Here is a 20,334-nt window from a genome sequence, read left to right as displayed (position 1 = left end):
ACGTTTCACATTCATGAAGGCATCGCGGTGTCCTAAAATAAATAAAAGCACTACACAAACTCTGCAAATGGCAGTGAATTAATAAATAAGCACTAAACTCAGTCGCTATACTCAGACTCAGCACAACAGCACCTTATATTCCATAGTCGTCAGAATGGACACATCTACATTCTGTAAATACTGTAAACATGTGAATATCTATAACTAAAATATATCATATGGTCCTACATAATATAGATATAGGGCCTATCAAGATCCTTAAGTAGCCTACTCATGTATTTAACTAAACTGTAGGCTACAATTCAATCTGCTCTCAGCACATCCCATCCCTTTCATGTAGGCTATATATTTAGCATATTGTATTAAAAGCCCATATATACACCTTCTTGTTTTCTTTTTTGTTATTTTGAATTGGTTTGTTTCACCTTGCTTAAGCTTAGTGTGCACAGAGCCAGCGGAGAAACATCTCACTGCTCATTTTACTGGTAGGCTATGTTGCATGTGACGAATAAAACGTTGAATTTCCACGTGACCTTGAACATCAAGCATGTCAATTGGGAACGTCTCAACTTTTTCCGCGCTGTCTGGGGATTTTGTGTGCACACGACCCTGTAGTAAGGAGCTGGCGGGGCGTTTATGTATACAAATCCAGGTGTACGAGAACGCGCATTCAATTTAAGAAGGGGAGCACAGCTGAGAACACTTTGGCGGTTTAGGAACACATTTCCACCCATTCATGAATCCGGCGGGGATCTTTCTTAGGGTTGGTCTTACGAAGTTCATAAGAAGACATTTAAGAAGACACTTAAGAAAATGTTCAGGAATGAGGACCATTGTATTAGTATTATTCAATTTCATAAATATATGCATATTTGAGGTTTAACCTCTCGTCCCCAGCAAAAATTGTGTATGCAGGCTACACTGTTATATGGTCCCTACCAATGTTGAAACAAAACCTACGCCCTTGTTTTTCATACATGACCCCAGTGCACTGCAAAAAACATTAGTTAAAATACAAGTAATAAATACTGAATTTGAGGAGAAATTACTTAATAGTAGTGAAATTATCTGTCCATGCAGCAAAATAATTTTACTTGATAAGAAATCTTAAAATAATCTGGTTTGAGTCTAGAGATGAGACAGAAACTAGTAAATAACGTTTAAAACAAGATAATTAATCTCTGTGTGCTGTGGGGAGAGGATCTAAGATTTTAAATCTTGGCAAGCGCAGAACAATTTGCAGTGAGTGCAGCGTGGGGATAGGCCACCGGACAGGCCTGAACAAGTACCCCTTCAAGAACAAACAGGTCACCCAGTGCCCTGTGTTACATCCTGTGTATTGTGTTGCATGTGCTGTCCCTATGTGTTTCTCCTCTCACGCTCACACAGGTTGAGATGGTCTGCCTGTTAGCTGGTCCAGCCAATCAAGCCATGCAAGCCATTTTCTGCAGCCAATCAGCGTTGGGTCCGCCAGCTATTTAAACCCGCGGTTCCCACGCGTTGGTCGGGCACCTTTTCCTTTGTTTGCTTTTTAGTTGTTTGCTGTCTAGTCTCCCATTGTGTTATTGCCCCGTTGTCCGTCTGTGGGTGTAGCAGGGGGAGATAGTGGTAGGTAAGACGCTCATGAGCATACATTTCCACCATGTAGACTTGTTTGATGTCTAGTGACACCAGGTTATGTTAGAGCCGGGTGCCACCCTTGTATTTTGGGAGTAGGCTAGGTGGGGATTTGTTAGGGACAGTTAGCTACAGTATTTAGGTCTGATATAGGGGCAGGTAGGATCAGTTTAGCGTGGGGTGTTTTGTTACGTTATTTACTTTGGCATCCGCGCATAAAGTCTTCCCCTGTTTTCTGTGTGTCCTTTGACTTGTTTATTTGTTTGTTAAATGTCCCTTGTTAGTCCCCTTGTAAATAAATTATCATTTTTTGGCATTTCTAGTTACGTTTCCCGGCAGTCATTTTTGGTGTGATATATGTTTACGTACCCTATTCTCCTAGACCGAGCTATCCATCTTTAGTGCGTAACACCCCGGAACATAAGAAGCCATAACCACACACTTAGTCAGCAGGCCTATCTCTCACCTGCATTACACCTCACATTTCACGTTATTTTTGTTCTCACATGGAGTTATGTGAATATAGCCTACTGACTTACAATTGTGTGCTGTGTATCTATGAAGTGTTTACTATTAAACCAAGTTTGTGTATTGCTAATCTATTATTTCTTTAGAAATGTATATTAAATGTATATTAACTGCACTTACATTGTGTTCTCGTTACCAGCAGAATAAAACACTGGCCTCAATCAGATTTCAGAAGTCAGTCTTCAATTTAATTAATTGAACAACAGCAGCAGCAGGGAATAGCTTCAATAACTTCACAAGCATGCCGTTTTGTGTGTATGAATCACTCATATTGTTATACTATTCTCAATCTCTGCAGGGTTCATGTAGTTGTAGGGCAGTTCAAGCTTTGAGTTCCTCTCAACGATTGACTTGCTCAGGCGGGACAACTTTGCCTGCAGTTCTATCATCATCTGCTTAGGGGCAGCCTCGTCAAAGTATTCCTCAGGGTATGTTCCAAGGGGAACCTGAAAAAGACAGCAAATAAATGTGGTTCCAAGATATTCATACCACATTTTGTACAGTTCCATGCCACTGTGCCTTTTATTATGTGTTACTGCATTGCATTCTATCCATCTATCTATCTATCTATCTATCTATCTATCTATCTATCTGTATTATTTAACTACCTATTGAAGAAAAAGTAGGAGACTCATCATTTGTGTACTCACAAAATCTGTGTATTTTGTGCTAAGCAACCACAGCGAGGCCATGTTGTTAGTTGTGTTACCAACATCTGGCAGGGTCTCCAAGATGGTGGCCATGCTTGAGCTCCCCTTAGTGGTTGGAGGAGCTTTGCGCAGCATCAGGGGATTGTTTGGAATCCAACTACAGTAGTCAAACTAAAAGAAAATAAGGATAATAAGGTCTTTAACAACGTAGAGAGCAATTAGCATCAGGATCATTAAGCCATTTTCATTTTGGATCCAGAAATTGTAATCATTTCAACATGAATGTGACAAAAAGCACTGAGAATGGAAATCTCACCTGCCCCAAATTGACGGCCCCATGTTGAGCTGAGACAGTGAAGATGACCATAGTAATGAACTTGACCACCTCCGCCACTGTCTGAAATGACTGAGGGATGCCTGGCGAGGTCACAACAGTGAGGTAGCTGTGAGTGTAGCCAACAGCATATTCACAGCCCAATATAAGATGACATTTCCCTTAGAACATTTTGCAACATTTTCAACACTGAGCGACAAGTACCTGAGCTGGTGTTTCTGAGAAAACCGTAGGTGAAGATCTCCTTAATCCACTCCTGGAGCTCAGCGTCCCTGGACACCTCACTGTCTGTGGAGTAGTAGTACTCCACCATCCCCTTGACAAAGCTACACAACAAAAAACAACCCATTCTCAACCAGGATAAGGTAAGTTTCATTATTAAAAGCCTGTGGAACAACATGTCCCCACCTGTTGATGATGTTCCACAGCCTCAGGCCGTCGTCCCTGTAGTAGTAGTTGGGGATGGACTCCAGTCCTCGTGCAGCGATGTCTTCCGGCAGACAGAGGGAGCTGTAGGTGGTTTCTGACAGTCCCCTTTTCAGGAGTTCCATCAAACCCTCCACACCTACCATACCCTGAGGAAACAGATACACATCTCTCTGTTTGTTGTCTCAAATGTATGAATGGTGCTGCAACAAATATTTCCCCAAGAGGATTATTAAAGTCATTACTTGCTTAAACTAGACTAGTTTTTTTTAACACTACACTAACCTGGACCAAACACATTCTAGCTTCTATAAATGTCATTCCCTTAACTGTCACTTTTTAACACTATTAATGAATGATTATAAATGAACAATGGCATACATTGGTAAGAGGCCCATCTGTACTGATCAGCTGTTTGCGAGCAAGAATGTTGATCTGCAGAGTGTAACGGAAGTGAGGTATCAGCATCTGGAATACGGACCAAGAAAAGTGTGGAGGGAAACAGAATAAAAACATTGATTAAACCGTGTCATCAAACACGTTTCAAACATTTTTTCATTAAGGGGAGACACTACAGTCAAAATTGTGTTTTTTCTTCCGAACTTTGAGATTTATCGATATTCTTCTACTATTATATTATATATTATATAACATGTATACTATCACTACATTAACAGAGAAATGGTAAGACTTGATTAAAAACGGCTATTTTTCACATTGTTGTACCTGTGAAATAAGTATATGAATTGATAATGCTTATCTTTATCGGCCATTTTCTTAAAATTACATTTTTGCAGTACCTGACGTCACTCAGTACATGCTATCTCAACTTCCAGGGCAGGTGCATTCACTAAACTTTACATACTGACTCTCAGATGTATTCTGCAAATATTTACAGCTGAAATTGTGAATATCGTGTTGTCTTTTCATTTTAGGTTGCATTTCGTGTCTAAAAATACGGTAAAAATATTTTTTATGGGTGTATGCAGTATTTTTTCAATATATCTTGAAATTAAGCTTGTATTCACAAACCCAGCTGCAAATATTTAGGATTTTAGTATATTGTCAAAACAAAAGTAAAACTTTAAGCCTGACTTTATCCATTGTTTAGATAGTAGGTACCCAAATACATGCAAATTTACTCAGTTAATGAGTTATTGCCTAATTTGCATACCTACACTTTTTTTTTGAGAGTAAGTGTAATACAAAAAATACTTCTCTTGATGTGAAGATTAAACTGGTAAAAAATCATGAGGATATCTTTAAAGGAAAAAAAAAATTCAACTGTAGTGTCTCCCCTTAATTCACTTACATTTTAACAGATCAAGTATTTATAGGCCCTTTCAATGGGTAATCACCACTGGCATTTTTTGTTATCTTGGCTTAATTGTTGTTCGGGAAGCTGGGCCCTGTTCCCTAATCCCTAGTCGTCCTGAACTCTCCCTCCAGCAGCATTTCCTCCATGCATGCACCAAGGTTATTATAGTTAACTAAGTGTGAAAAAACATTTTAGTTAACTGAAATAAAAATAAAAACTAGGCTTTACAAAAAACGATAACTAACTAAAACTGTATTGTGTGTTTACAAAACTAACTAAAATAAACTACAATTATCAAGAAAATGTCCTTAGTTTTAGTCTTTTTCATTTCATATATAAACCTAGTATTTTGGGTGGATATGAAATCTATCCAAAAAAATTTCTTTAGCTGTGCCCCTGAGCAGGAATAACCTGACGTGCGCCAGATGGTTTGTTTCACACAGAGTGAAACAATGTGAAATCGCAAGATCAGGATAGTCTTATGAGGCTAGCGTAGAAGAAAAAAAAACTCAAACTAATACTGAAACTAATAAAAACTAAACAGAAACTAATCATTTTCCAAAAATAAAAACTAAACTAAACTTGCAAACCTGCTGTAAAAACTATTCAAAACTAAACTGAAATTGAAAACAAAAAGTTAAAATAATATAAAAATAAAAATGAATGAAAAAAACGCCTTGTGTCTGATTGAATACAATTAGCTTGGCTTTCATTCAAACGAAAACCTATAGCTACTGTACTTTTCCCAACTGGCTGAAACAAAAACATAGCTACCTTATGGGAGATAGGCAAGTAGACTAGTTACTCTTGTTTACTTTTACTTTACTTTTACCCATATCGCTAGATTTGTCTGGCGCGCAAGGGTAAGGAGAAAAAAAAATACTGGGCGAATCGAATCGTGATCCTGCTTTTGATTTCGATTATCAAAATCAAACGTCCATTTCGATCAATTTTCTGAGAGATGAATGAACTTGGTCCAAAAGAATGAAAGGTGATCCCGTTACTTTCAGAGATGTTGCCACAACAATTCTGGGTATGGCTCTGAGGGAAGGCAGTCAGAGCAGCAGAATTATTCAGAATTATTTAGCCAGCACTTGATGCCATCCTGGATCTACTGGCCTGTAACTGTCCACTCTCAAGATGTATGTTTGTTACAAATGACCTCAGGTGACTGACATGTGTAGACTGGTAGACTGAGTACCAGGCATTCACCTCAGAGAGTGTGGAAAGTTTAGATGAAGATGTGGAAGACTTAAAATTATTATGATTATTAGGTTATGATGAAAGTATGGAAAACCAGGAATGTAAAGCAGTCTTTGATTAGATATTCATTTTACAACAAAATGGGACCAAGGTTATGGGTTATGGCTGTGTGAAACCCCATATTTGAAATATTGTAGTCACTCATAATCACTTGTTTAGAAAGGAAATGCACCAACATCCTACTGTATGTTAAATGTAATTATTGTAAGTCGCTTTGGAAAAAAGTGTCTGTAAAATGCTGCTAAATGACAGTAATGTAATGTGGTATAGTAGTTCTATATGCTCTGACAAAAACGTAAGATTTTGATTTGATACTAAGCACAGATAAATTAACCATCCAATGCCTAAGTAGCTCAAGTTGTGGACTAGTGGTGTTTGATAGCCTTATATGTGCATACAATCCATACAAATTGGTATAATTGAGAAATTGCAGGGTTAACGTAATTATATTGTTCAGAAACCTGATACTATTCACGCATTCGTATAATTGTCGGAGTATATATCCTTCAGTAATAATATGGAAAATATTATAACATTGTGACATGATAAAACTCGAAATCTCTCCAAATTAGGCTTTTTACCTTTGGGAGGTACAACTTTTTTTTGCTGTACTGAAGTTAATATAGAATTTACACAAAAAGTAATTTGTTATTTGAATTCCTGAATACATTGTCTACAGATGCATGTGATTATATGTGTACTACTTTTCCAAAATAAACAACATCTTTCTAAAAATAAAAATATTTACTCCACCACAATTGGGCACGAGACTGCAAGTGCGACCAATGACACCGTTTTCAATGCAGAATTTTATAACAATATTTGATCAATAGTGCTTGAATTCAGCTATCATTATGACAAATGTCAATGTTGTGGGATCACTAGTGAAAAAGTGCCACTACTGTAGGTTGAATATGTGTATTGTACTTTATACTGGCCAATTTTCAGAAATGTTAATTTTAGGGTTGGATTATAAAATGGCACACATAAAGCTACCAATGGTGCAATGCTACAGTATAATTTTCTAACTCTAGAGATGTATGCTGTACCTTGCCAAAAATCACTATGGGCATTATTCCCCTCAGATGGCAGCGGCCAGCCCTACTGGATCACTGACTAATACTAGGAAGCTTTGGGCAATGGTGCATAACACTGGAGAGGGCACGGTGCAAAAACAGGGCAGTGCAAATGAGCAGTGCAAATATACAAAATGGAGTGTGATGAGTGTATATACAGTATGTGTACAGAGTGTTAATGTGTGTATGATGTCTTTATATCTACACTGTCTGCCGTTGTGATGTGTGTGCAGTGTGAGCCTATGTACAGGACAGTCACGGGTCATGAGCAAGTAATGCAAAGGGGACAGAGTCCAAGTTGGGGGGGGGGGGGGGGCAGATGGAGACACAAGCCTTATTGATGAGGCTGGTAGCATTAGTGGGGAAGAAACTGTTTTTGTGGCGTGAGGTCCTGGTCAGCTAACAATTGCTGCTTTTCCTTGTGGTATGAGTCTAGTCTCTGAACTTGGTTGATTTTGAACGGTTTACCTTGTAGAGGGGGTGCATCGTTGGGAGGTTCCTGAGGGTTGCCATAGCAAAGACCTCTGCCAGCAGGTGAGTGCTCAGTAGGTGGTGAGAAATCTGATAGTCATTGAAGTCTGCGTTCCTCACATACATCTTGGCCAGCAGCCAGTCATGCTCCAAGTCGCTTGGCAGAAAGATGGGGCTTTTCTCAGAGGGCTCTTGTCCCAGCTGTGAGAAATGAGAGGTGTAAGTGAACCCAGGTTCATGTCTATTTCTCAGACTAACCCCTCCTTGGTATGAATGTACGGTAGCGGTACCTGAATGGCGATGGGCAGAAGTTTGTCTTCTGGGTTCTTGTAGAACAGACAGAGAGCTGCAGTCAGAGACAGCGGTTCACCATTGACCACCCTCGTAGGCAAACCCTCAAAGTTCTTATAGTCACAAAGGAAGATGTTTCCATTCTGTTGCCAAAACGAAACATACAGTAATATCTGTGAATGGCATTGCAGCTCAGAAGACAATCCAATTCAAAAGAAAAAGCAGAATGCAAGATACTGTAAGAATATTAAAAGGTTTACAAAGAAGAGACATCTCAGTGAGGGGCCTGTGACGGAGAATATAATGTAATATATCCCCCGTAGAGAGAGAGACTGCAAACTCTGTCTTTAGATGCAAGCCGTAGCTTTTGTCTACTTAGACAAAAGCTATGGCCGAAACGTGGTTATATTAAGTCACTAGAGACAGAGTGTGGTACCTATTTTTATTATAGAACATGAAAAATAAAAATAATTCTCTTTTCGGTTCCCTCAGCCATTTCTCACTCAAAATGTAATCGCTCCGAGGAAGCCATCTTGGTGCGAAACATCTGGGTGCTTTAATATTGCCCTTGCTGAGGTGATTTGAACTGACAATATAAACAGCTAAAGAAGAACTGGAGTTGGTGGTGTGGGAATCTAGCTTCCTTTTTCTCTTAAGGTGTTTTTTTTATACCTTAATCTCCCTGGCCAGGGAGCTCCCTTTTTCCAGGAAGGGTCGTACCATCTCGTCGGTGACAGGGAAGTTGGAGGGAAGCTCGGTGCAGTGTTGGATCACATTGGGGTTGTTTCCGTTCAGATACTGGCACCCGAAAAATTCATCCTCCTTCCAATGCTCAGAGACGTACTCTAGGAGAGGTGTATTTCAAAATGGGTTACAACATATCAAAGAACATGAATGCTCTCTCTGCACCAGACCTTCTTCAGGTATCATGTACGCTTAAAACATGGTCATGTACTATACCAACATGTGTTCCCCAGTGTAACAATTGATTTTGCAGCAGTAAAAACACAACACACGATATCACAATAAAAAAACACACTAATTAAAGAAAAGCTAAACTGCTCCTATTTCCTCATACAGTAGTATCTACTCCTCATACTCGCATACATATCACTGAGATTTGATTTAGGTGTGCAAATTATTTTCAATTATCTCTGCACATGATCTAGCATCAGTATTGAATTCCTACTTGTTAGCAGCACCAAACTCTAAATAACTAAGGTAACTTTAAAATAAATTAATGGAGTGCCCAGCAACTGACATCTTTGAATCCACATAAGACTGCAATGCTTTTTTGAAGGGTTCTTCTACCTGCAATGGGTGTTCTTTTGTTCCAGAAGACCATCTTCATCTCCTCCAAGTCTATCCACTGCTCAGTGGACTTTGCAAGACCTTTCAGATTGAGCTCAGCCAAACTTGAGGATATGTTTTGGGGAAAAGGGAGAGAAGTCTGAATTTATACAGTACATGTATATGTATACAGTACATTAAAACTCACATGCAATTCCTAAATTAAATAAAGCCCCTGGCAATCCTGTGGATTTGACACAATAGGATTGTAAAACGTGGCGAACATGTAATCCAGCCTATCGAAATGTAAGACAATGTTTTCCCACATTGCTTACACAGACAGTAGCCATGTGTGTAGAGTTCATGCAGATGGAGCTGTGCGGTATACCCAGCTGTGACTGTCTCACAACTGCACTCACGCTGCAGCTTTGGTGTAGATGAACTCTGATAATTTTGAATAGGAGAACTTGACTTCAGAAGGGAGGGCGGAGGAGTCGGTGGTGCTGTTACTGTAAGGCACTCCTTCAGCATACTCCTCCCACCTGGAATAAAGACAGGAGCATGCCAGCGCGCGCGCTCACACACACACATACACACACAAACACACACACACACACACACATAGACACACACACACAAAGACACACACATGCACATTATGACATATTCTTGTATATACATCAGTATAGTGTATAGTGTCAATCTGTAGACACTGACACTCACTTGAAAAGTTCCTTATGAAGCTTCCGCTCCTGTTGCCTGTGGCTGACCAGTAAAGGGAGCTCATCTTCAAAGGTCTTAGTGGCTGTTAGGTTTCAATGGACACCTTTTTTAGGAATATTTGAGCAAGGAATTCACTGTTTGAATAAAGAGGGTTGACATTTATGGACCTACCTTTGCCCCCTCTCAGCTCTAGGACCTCCCCCCTGGACACCCATCTGTAACAGGGGAACAGGATGACATCACTCTCAGGCGTCGTCACAACGATCTTGGAGCAGAACCACTGGTTTTCAGGCAGGAACAGGAACTGTTCTTTCTCCAGCCTGAGCAGGAGGAGGCGTCCCAGGGAGGAAGCGGCGGTCACAGTGTAGGTCCCTGTCTGTGGAGGATGGACATGCAACGTTATTGTACCAGAGCCCACCAGATAATAGGCCTATTGGAGTACAGATTATTCATGTTCTTGTAGACTGTATTTCTGGTTTGATTTCTACGTAGTTGTAGTGTTTTTGTTTCACAGCACAACAGAAGTTTTTATTATTTACATTGGTTGATCTGTTTTCATATCTTAAGTGTCCTCTGAGTAAAAATTATACAAAAATATATCTGATGCAGCTGGGGTTAGCAGGTATGTTCTAGAGACACTGCTGTCGGTCCATTCTGGTTTTTGGTGCTGTTTGGTGTCTGCTGTTCAGTGTCTCTGCTCATGCTCCTGCTGTTGAATGTTCTTTGCCTTGTTTGTTGCCTGTTGCTTGTTCCATGTTTTGTGTTCTTTTGCTCCTGCCAACATGTCGACGTTGGGTTATTGAAAAGCGCTATAAAAATCAAATTCATTATTAGGGCCCGAGCACTGGCGGTGCGAGGCCCTATTTAAATTGTAAGGATTATTATTCTACCTTCTCCTACCTTCTACCTTATTCTCCCCAAACAAATGCCTTTTTGGTGGCCTAAACATCGATGAAAACGCATGAAACTTTGCAGATACATCAGTCCCGGTGAAAATGTAATGGGTAACGGAAATGGGTGTGGCAAAATGGCTCAAGAGCGCCCGCTGGAAAATTTTAAATGGCGAGCCTCACCTTTCAGTTTGAGGTAGGCAAACGAAATTTGGTGGGCATATGTAGTTCATCGAGACACACTAAAATGTCTCCCAACATCCAACAGGAAGTCAGCCATTTTGCTCTTAATGTGCCATTTTTTCCTAATTGTTTTTATCATTTCCATGCCTTGTACTTTAACGAACTCCTCCTACAGATTTCATCTGATCAACTTCATATGCAGTCAGCTTCATCTTAAGACCTTTGTGATCAAAAGTTATTAAAACAAAGAGTTTTCACCAAACACCCTTGCCGTGGCCCCCCGCCAAATTTTGACATTTCGTCATAAAACAGGAAGTCCTCATAACTCCTACATACATTTTTCGATTTGCGCCTAATTGCTCACGCTTCATGAAGGTCGCATCCTGAACACATCTATGCGTCGGTATTTAGTCACACTTACAGCACCACCTACTGGTGAAACAGGAAGTACTCATAACTCATACATACGTTATCCGATTTACTCCAAATTGCTCATGCTTGATGATGGTCGCATCTTGAACACATCTGTAAGTCAGTATTGTGTCATACCTACAGCTGAAACAGGAAGTCCTCATAACTCCTATATACGTTATCCCATTTACTCCAAATTGCTCAGGGTCAAATACTACGGAAGAGCATTAGGGCCAACAGCTGAGATTTTTTTTTTTTAAGCTTCTGAGTTTAAAGTTCTAAGTCAGTAAAGTCAGTAAAATTCTGACTTTTTTCTCAGAAGTTATTTCTGACTTTTTTCTCAGAAATTCTGACTTTAAAGTCAGAAATTCTGACTTTAAACTCAGAAGCTTAAAAAAATAATAAACTCAGTTGTTGGCCCTAATGCTCTTCCGTAAAATACCGTATAAGCGAGCGATACGCGCACGTTCTGTCTGCTTGTTGACATGACATGATGAGGGAGAGAGAGAGAGAGAAAGAGGCGCTTGCAGTCTCGCACCTGCTGTCTGTGTAGATGTCTAGACAACGCGGAGAGCGCGCTGAGGAGCCAGATAGTAGGCAGGCAATGAACGTAAACAGCACCGAGGGCTTTTGACCCTAGTTAACTGGTTTATTGAGACAGTTCTTGGATTTTGTTTTCTTGTCGTAGCCTACCTGCTGCAATAGCCTATGTGAACTGTAGCATTTGTTTGAGCAGAGGAGGACCGGTAGCTAGCTTGTTAGCTCAGTGTAGTATATCTAGCTAACGCTAGCTATTTCAGCTACGCATGCTCAGCCTCTCACTAGCCTATATAATATCTGGCTATTTTGAAATATGAAAGTATATTTTAACAACTGAAACACAACTGATCAAATGTTTGATAGATGCCGTTCAGTTATCAGCACAACAGACTAGTCTAGTGTAGGCCTAAGATAGGCTATAATCAAAGTCCTTATCTCTGATATAACAATAATAAACTATTTAAACAGATTAAAAAAATATAATTATAGTTTCACTACAATACCCTACTTACCCATGGTTTAAGCACTGTTGAAACTTGAGTAGGCTATAGGCCCACAATTAGGTCTATAGTCATTTTCCTTGGCTTATTGGCCTATAGCCTAGGCTACATTTAATTTTATAATTACCTTCAATTATATTTATAGTAATACATGTTTATTGCTGGGTTTGTGAAAACCATTACTAGTAGGCTACACCACGCTGCCTGTGTCACATGGTTGCAGATAATATATTAGATATTATGACAGGGGAGAAATAGAGCTACTATAGCTGTTCTAGCAAAGTTGCTATGAGGACTTATATTTTGATTTAGTTTTTTTTTTTCAGTTTCTAACTAAATGTAGAATGTCCCGCAGTTAAGTTCTGACACTTCATACAGTAGATTGTTAAAATAAAAACATACAGGATGATGATGATGAATTATACTTCATAATTAATTATAATAATAATATATATAAACATAAATTCTGATGCGTTGAAAGCACAGCAATTGCAATGCCAATTAATATTAGTCTAAAGAAATTACATTTCCCCTCAGTTTAAAGTTTTGAATCGACTTCCGGTTTAAGCCCCGCCCACTCCCGAATCCGAATAATTAGCTACAAATACAAATAGTGGGCTCCCGGCACACCCCTACTGCTTACAGGAAGTCCTCATAACTCCTACATAGGCTACACTATCCGATAAACACCAAATTGCTCACGCTTCATGAAGGTCACATCCTGAACACATCTGTGAGTCAGCATTGAGTCATACTTATAGCGCCGCCTACAGGTCAAGCAGGAAGTCATCATAACTCCTACATACATTGTCCGATTTACACAACCTTTCTCACGCTTCATCAAGGTGCTGTCCTGAACACATCTATGCGTCGGTATTGAGTCATGCTTAGAGCGCCACCTACTGGGGACAGGAGGTTTCTCTCAGTACTGAACACCGAAATAGCACACTCTTTAACGGCGCCGCACCCCGACGCGCGTGGGGTGCAAGGGCCCGCTCACTGCAGCCCTAGTTATTATTATTATTTTTAGAGAACATCTGTGGTAGGATGGGTGTGAGAGAGGAGGGGGGGGGGGGGGGGATTGAGCTTTTAGAAGCTTTCATGTTGTATTAACTTAACTGATACATCAATAGATATAAGCAACAAAACATCAAAAAAAAAAGGCAAGGTGTTTTTATAATAAAAAAAATTGTGAAAATGTATGGAACTGTCCCTTTGCATATTTGATGTTTGGAATAACCCACTTGGAAAGGTTGGTGGAGGTATTGATAGTCAGTATTCATCTCCAACTTTGACACATTGGTGGCACTACAGTGTTGAAGCACGAGCCTTGTGGAGGGATGGTCAGGGAACCGACTTTTTTCTATAGGCTACAGCCTTTCATAGACAAACATGATAGAATAAAACACTTCTTTGAAAATACATTAAACTTCTAGGCTAGATGAGAGCGAAATTGGGGTTAAAAGTGTATAGAAAAGTCGCATTTCAACAGATGGCCAATAGAGCCTTTGAAAAGTGGATGGTATCTCAAAAGAATATCACTTGATGACGGAGCCTTAATAATGGAGGTAAGAGGGAGGGTCAGGCATGCGAGACTAGAAGAAAGGTAACGAGCATTGAAAAAACGTTGTTTAAACATCTAAGTTAAATGAAAGTGAAATTACGGTTAAAAGTGAAAGAAAAAAAACCTGTCTAGGCTTAGCTTAGAAACGATTTCACCGGCATTTCAACAGCTATATATAGGTAGGCTAAATGACGATTGAAGCACCAATAACCAACCAATAAATTGCTGACGATATTAGCAGATATAGGCCATATATGGAGCGAGGTGTGGTTCCATCAAAATTTACCTGTATACAGCTGTTGAAGTGCAGGTGAAATCTTGTCTAGGCTAAGACATAGGCCCAGACGGTTTTTTTCTTTCACTTTTAACTGCAATTTCGCTTTGATTTAGCCTAGACGTCTAGGGCCATTTAGACATTGCTTAGGCGTCTAATCAATGTAAAAGTGCTCAGTGGGGTGAGCTCATGGTGCAAGAGTTACTCCAAGCAATCATTTGTAGCCGTTGCAACTGAAAGGAGCTTAGCAAAACTAACATCAAGTAGCCTGTTTTATTGTAGTATTGTATGCTCTACATTAGGCTAGCACTTATTATTTTCATCTTTCTACAAATAAAACAAGAGTGAAGTGTTCAGCTGTCTTTTTATTGTGCAGTAATATTAACTATATGTTCTCAATGTAGGGGTTAGAAAACTAAGATGGTATTTTTTGCTTTGTCTTAATAATGTTAATCTGAGCAAACCACATTTTGGCATAGTAAAGTAATTGTAGGCTAATATGTTGGAAAAGTAGGGTTGAAATGTGCTGAGATTTCAAAGCAGTATCACTTGTTTAAATGTGGTATGAACTTGTGGTGGATACACATTTGCATAGTATTGAGACATTCACCAGAGAGTTAGGAATTCAGAACGAGAACTAACAGCTAGTTCAAATCATGGATGTATTAATAGAACTGGATACAGCCACTCCATTCACTGACCGCTATCAACAATGAAGCCCTATCGAACCGCGCCATCTTGGCAAATTTGTAGTCATTTGACCATTTCCGGTGACTTTTGTACTTGCGCAGTTGTGCTTTTCTGGCCTTCCGGTGACTTTTGTACTTGCGCAGTTGTGCTTTTCTGTCCTACGCGCGTCCACGTCCACGGTCACCGCTTCTAGCTATCGAATAGCCGACTGGTGTAAGATGGATAGCCTAACGTTAGAGAGATAAATGTAGTCTATGGTTATGTTAATAAAGCTAACAATGATGTTGTAACATGCATGCAGCACTGCCGATCTGAACGATTGATTCATTATTACCATGGATCGGTATTGGGATTGATCAAGGGCGAATGTGAAATAGCAGCCACGAACTCAGCGGGTTATCCGAGATGCGGTAGCAGCGGCCAAAGCTCCTGCTGGCGGGGAGTGAAGCTTTTCAACTCGCTTGTCACTGGCTCCCTGGAGGAATTTAGCCTGGCTGCAATAACGTTATCGCGAACGGAATGAATACCATCTACTAGCAAACAAAACATGTTCAGTTATATTTAACCTGTTAAAACTAAGATGCCTGGATGAAAAAATAATTTCTCCAATGGATATATTTTACAAAAACAGGTTAATATGCAAGCCGGTTTTCATTGCTAAATCAAAGCGGGGAGAGCCGGGAACGTGCGTGGACGCGCGTCGGACAGAAGAGCACAACTGCGCAAGTACAAAAGACACCGGAAATAGCAAAATGACTACAAATCTAGCCAAGATGGCGCGGTTCAATAGGCCTTCACTTTAGATTTCGAATCCTGGGTGCTTGGTTCAAATGTAGACAAATGTCAGATGTGTTTAGCTCGTGCGTTGGATACTTTCTGGGTTGCTAGGCTACGAGAGAGGAGACGTTAGTGGTTACATTGTTTATAGTACCACTTTGTTGTTACCTCGACTGCGCTCTAACTTTTGTTGTTTTTTATGTGAGAGTAAATAGCTAGACTCGACTCGCCTTGCGTCTACCATCTCCCATTTATTGTACTCCCACAATTGGTGACCCCGAACGTTTTAACAAACATGTCGACCGGTGACAACGTTTCTCCCGCACCGTCCGGTTCTAGCTTTGGCGAAGCTAGCATCTACTCCGCGGCAGTTAAATTGCCCGAGTTCTGGCAGCACAGCCCCCGGCCATGGTTTCAGCACGTCGAAGCCCAGTTCCAACTAAGGGGCATAACACAGGACATTACAAAATACTTCCATGTAGTGGCTGCGTTGGATGCATCGACGACGGCCCGGGCTATGGGGCTACTGGAAGCTCCTCCTGCTGCGGGTAAATACGACGCACTCAAAGCATTTCTTCTGAGACTTTACGAACTGTCAGAAATGGAGAAGGCTGACCGGCTGTTGTCACTTAAAGGAATAGTAAAGGGAAAATGCATGTTTCGCCCTGTTTCAGGGTGACTTGTGATCATATACAATGATTCAGATCAAAACGTTGACAAAGCTAGCATTTTCGAGAAAGTTGATAATTGCTCTACCACCGTTTTGGTCATACAATGGATGTGGATGGGCATCTTGAAAAATCATGTTAAACTCTCGATTTCAAAGACAAGAAACTCACCTAGGTGTTAGTTGGCATTCTGGAATATAATTCGCCATAAAGTAAGATTCTAGTTCATCTGGAATGGCTTTTAAAAAAATATTTAGCATCAAACTATTTAGTCGCAGCACATACGTGTGTAAACTTCCGCTTTAACTGATTTCGATATTGCGCAATGTCTTGATCTCGCGGTAGGCGACGTCCGTGGATTCCGGCTCAGCTTCCTTATTTGAAAAGCTAGCCGCAACAACAAGACAGGCTCGTGCGAAGCATTTGTTTGGGATCTTTACAATGACACGCTATTGTGCCGCTGCCAATTGTGGCAAAATCCGTTCATCTGTAACTTGTCATAGACTTCCCTACAACGATCCTGCAAGATTTAAGTTGTGGCTAGAATCTCTTTACTTGGATGTAAACACACCCGTGGATATTCTTTGGGTCTTAGATCTTTGCGCTTTGCATTTTGATGTTATAAGCCTAGGCTATTCTCTAAGAAATCTCCCAAAAGGGTCTTCCTCAAACGTGATGCTGTTCCGACTTTACATAGAGGAACGACAGAAGACGAACGAGTGGAAGAACTTGAGGTAAGTTATTGCCAGCTGTGTGTGTGTGCGTGCCCGTGTGTGTGTGTTGAAGCATAATAATAATCCCTTTGGTAAGACTAACTTCAGAAAAATAGAATTGTAAGAAGTGGTCTTACAGCATGAAATTATCAAAACTGTAGATTTATTCGCTCGGACATAAATACTAGTGGCAGGACTCACTTTCAACAGGCAAGGAGTCAGACTCATGGACCGAAAGGTTTGCCATGTCAGCTAAAGCAACAGGTCCCACTCGGTACAGCACAAACTTTCCTCTTCGGTGGGCATCTGTTGGCAATGTTTGCAAGCACACCACCAAACACCCGTGGTTCGTGGTATAGCGACAGCTTCATCGACTGTCTCTGGCTCTGCGGTTCGGCGAGCCTACATCTCTTCCATTTGCTGTAGTTCCTCCTCACTATATTCAGGCTCGAAACGATAAGCGCTGCCGTCAAAGTCTAATTCCTCGCGATCAAATTCATACTCTTCTTCATTTTGATAAGCGTTTTCTGAACTGTAGCCTATGGCTTCCTTGTCTGTGAGCTAAAGAGTAGCGTGAGCAAACTAGCTAGCCTAGCTAACATAAACAATAGCTAACGTAAGTAGAATCACCTCTGCTGATTGATCTACACATCTACAACGGTCGCGTCAATAGATTTCATAAAATGATCAATAAAACCCTACAGGATTCATACTTTGCGGCGAATTTGATGTAATCGAGGGTTTAACATGTTTTTGAATTATTTTTCAAGATGCCCATCCACATCCATTGTATGACCAAGACGGTGGTAGAGCAATTATGAACTTTCTCGAAAATGCTAGTTTTGTCAACGTTTTGATCTGAACCATTGTATATGATCATAAGTAACCTTAAAACAGGGCTAAACATGCATTTTCCCTTTACTATTCCTTCAACGGCCGCGGCGACAGCAAGCCGTCAGACTTGATGGAGAAGATGTTGCGCATCTTTTCCTATGGCAGCTCCCAGCACCTGTGTGCACTGCATTAGCATGCTCCGCCCTCTCTTCCACCAAGGACTACCGTTCACTGGCTGCTGAAGCCGACAGGATTTTCCTCGCCAACCGAGGCCCCGCCCTCTCTTCCACAAAGGACTAAAAATGTAGTTCAAATGTAGACAAATGTCAGATGTGTTTAGCTCGTGCGTTGGATACTTTCTGGGTTGCTAGGCTACGAGAGAGGAGACGTTAGTGGTTACATTGTTTATACTTACCACTTTGTTGTTACCTCGACTGCGCTGTAACTTTTGTTTTTTATGTGAGAGTAAATAGCTAGACTCGACTTACGTCTACTGTCTCCCCGTTATTGTACTCCCACATTAGTGACCTACCCTAATAACCACATGACATCATGTGTTGTTGTTGGCTTGATTATTTGTCTACATTTTTCAGAATATACATGTAGTCTAGATGGAAATAGGAGTCCACGCGCACCCCCTGGATTTTTTTATGCCACCTGATTTTTCTTTATCCTTAAAGTGTCTATTTTCAGAATCTGCCAGGTAACAAGCTGAAATGATGTCCCAAAGGCTTAATTTTTAACCCTTTATTGCACCTAACCCAAACCCCAAAAAATCTAAATATGATATAGAAAGTGGCATAACTTTTGAAGTAAACAACATACAGACAAAATAATACATTTTCCCATACAATTCTGACCCCAGGAGTTTAATGGAATGGTTATTTTCGACATTTGACAACATATTGGCTCTATTTCTGGACCAAAACAGCACAAAAATGGCCATAAATGTGTGTATGACCAACTATCTTTTCATTTTCTGAAGCGCATATGGTGCATTTTTTCACCACCTGTTATTTCTTTATCATTCAAGTGTCTATTTTAAGATTATATTGGGTACAAAGCTGAAATAATGTCCTAAATGTTTTATTTGTAACCCTTTAGAGTCATCTAAAGGGTTAAATGGTGTGATGGTAGTAAGATGGGTGGAGTGGTTTGATGGTAGTGAGATGGGTGGAGTGGTTTGATGGTAGTGAGGTGGGTGGAGGGTGTGATGGTAGTGAGATGGGTGGGGGGTGGTTTGATGTCTCACTACCATCACCACTCTCCACCCATCTCAGTACCATCACACCACCCTCCACCCATCTCACTACCATCACATCTCACTACCATCAAACCACCCTCTACCCATCTCACTACCATCACACCCTCCACCCATCTCACTACCATCACACCCTCCACCCATCTCACTACCATCACACCACCCTCCACCCATCTCACTACCATCACACCCTCCATCCATCTCATTACCATCACACCCTCCACCCATCTCACTACCATCAAACCACTCCACCCATCCCCTTACCATCAAACCACTCCACCCATCTCACTACCATCACACCCCCCTCCACCCATCTCACTACCATAACACCACCCTCCACCCATCTCACTACCATCAAACCACCCTCCACCCATCTCACTACCACCTCCTGGGTCCAGACTTCAAATCCACGGTGATAAGAATTATTGAATTACTGGTGCAGACGACTGTTAATATGCAAGGCTGGATTTCAATGATAGGTTTCAGGTTGCTTTGATCTCATGGGAACATACGACCCACTCCACAGTATAGTTGGATTAGATCAGAGACATAGGTGATTTTACCCTCTGAGAGTAGGGGGGGGGGGGCATGTAAAACAAACATTATTAAATATTCAATGGTTGATAGCTTGTAGGCTCACTCACGTTCCCAGTTTGGAAATCTGGACCAAAGTTGTCCAGGTTTGTGCGGTCACTCTGGCCCTCTGTCCCCGTCAGTGTGACGTATATGTAGTCAGACGTACCAGACAGCAACTTCTCACCGGTGGTCACCTCCAGTTTGTACTCAGCCATGGCGGTTTGGTGGAAATGCACTGCGGAAAGGACTACCAGTAAAAAAATTAAAAATAAAAATAAATAAACAACTGAGCCTCCCTGGACAAAGATTTTTTGACAGTCTATCTACATTCTCAAAATTACATGGTCATACTGACACAACCCCTTCAAATTAAAATTCAGAGTAGGCTACATGAATTTAGGGACCAAGAAACAGAACTACCTCTGATATATGTTGAGATGATCTCTCCTTCTCTCTGTTCTCTCCT

General features: G+C 40.7%; 1 protein-coding gene across 1 annotated transcript; it reads right to left on the bottom strand.

Moving 5' to 3' along the window:
- Nucleotides 1-2,411: 2,411 nt before the first annotated feature.
- LOC311321946 (hydroperoxide isomerase ALOXE3-like) lies at nt 2,412-20,083 on the bottom strand (the record flags this gene model as incomplete). Its single annotated transcript, XM_084453960.1, has 11 exons — nt 2,412-2,591; nt 2,796-2,966; nt 3,112-3,192; nt 3,320-3,455; nt 3,538-3,704; nt 3,937-4,023; nt 7,681-7,884; nt 7,974-8,117; nt 8,647-8,819; nt 10,159-10,363; nt 19,937-20,083. The coding sequence occupies 11 exons, from the start codon at nt 20,081-20,083 to the stop codon at nt 2,412-2,414; spliced, it is 1,695 nt and encodes a 564-aa protein (XP_084310086.1).
- Nucleotides 20,084-20,334: the final 251 nt, after the last annotated feature.

This window comes from Borostomias antarcticus, assembly GCF_949987555.1.
Source record: "Borostomias antarcticus genome assembly, chromosome: 19".
In the NCBI taxonomy this organism is placed as follows: domain Eukaryota; kingdom Metazoa; phylum Chordata; class Actinopteri; order Stomiiformes; family Stomiidae; genus Borostomias; species Borostomias antarcticus.
The sequence above is the reverse complement of the archived record's forward strand: the minus strand, read 5'-3'. Positions and strand labels throughout refer to the sequence as shown.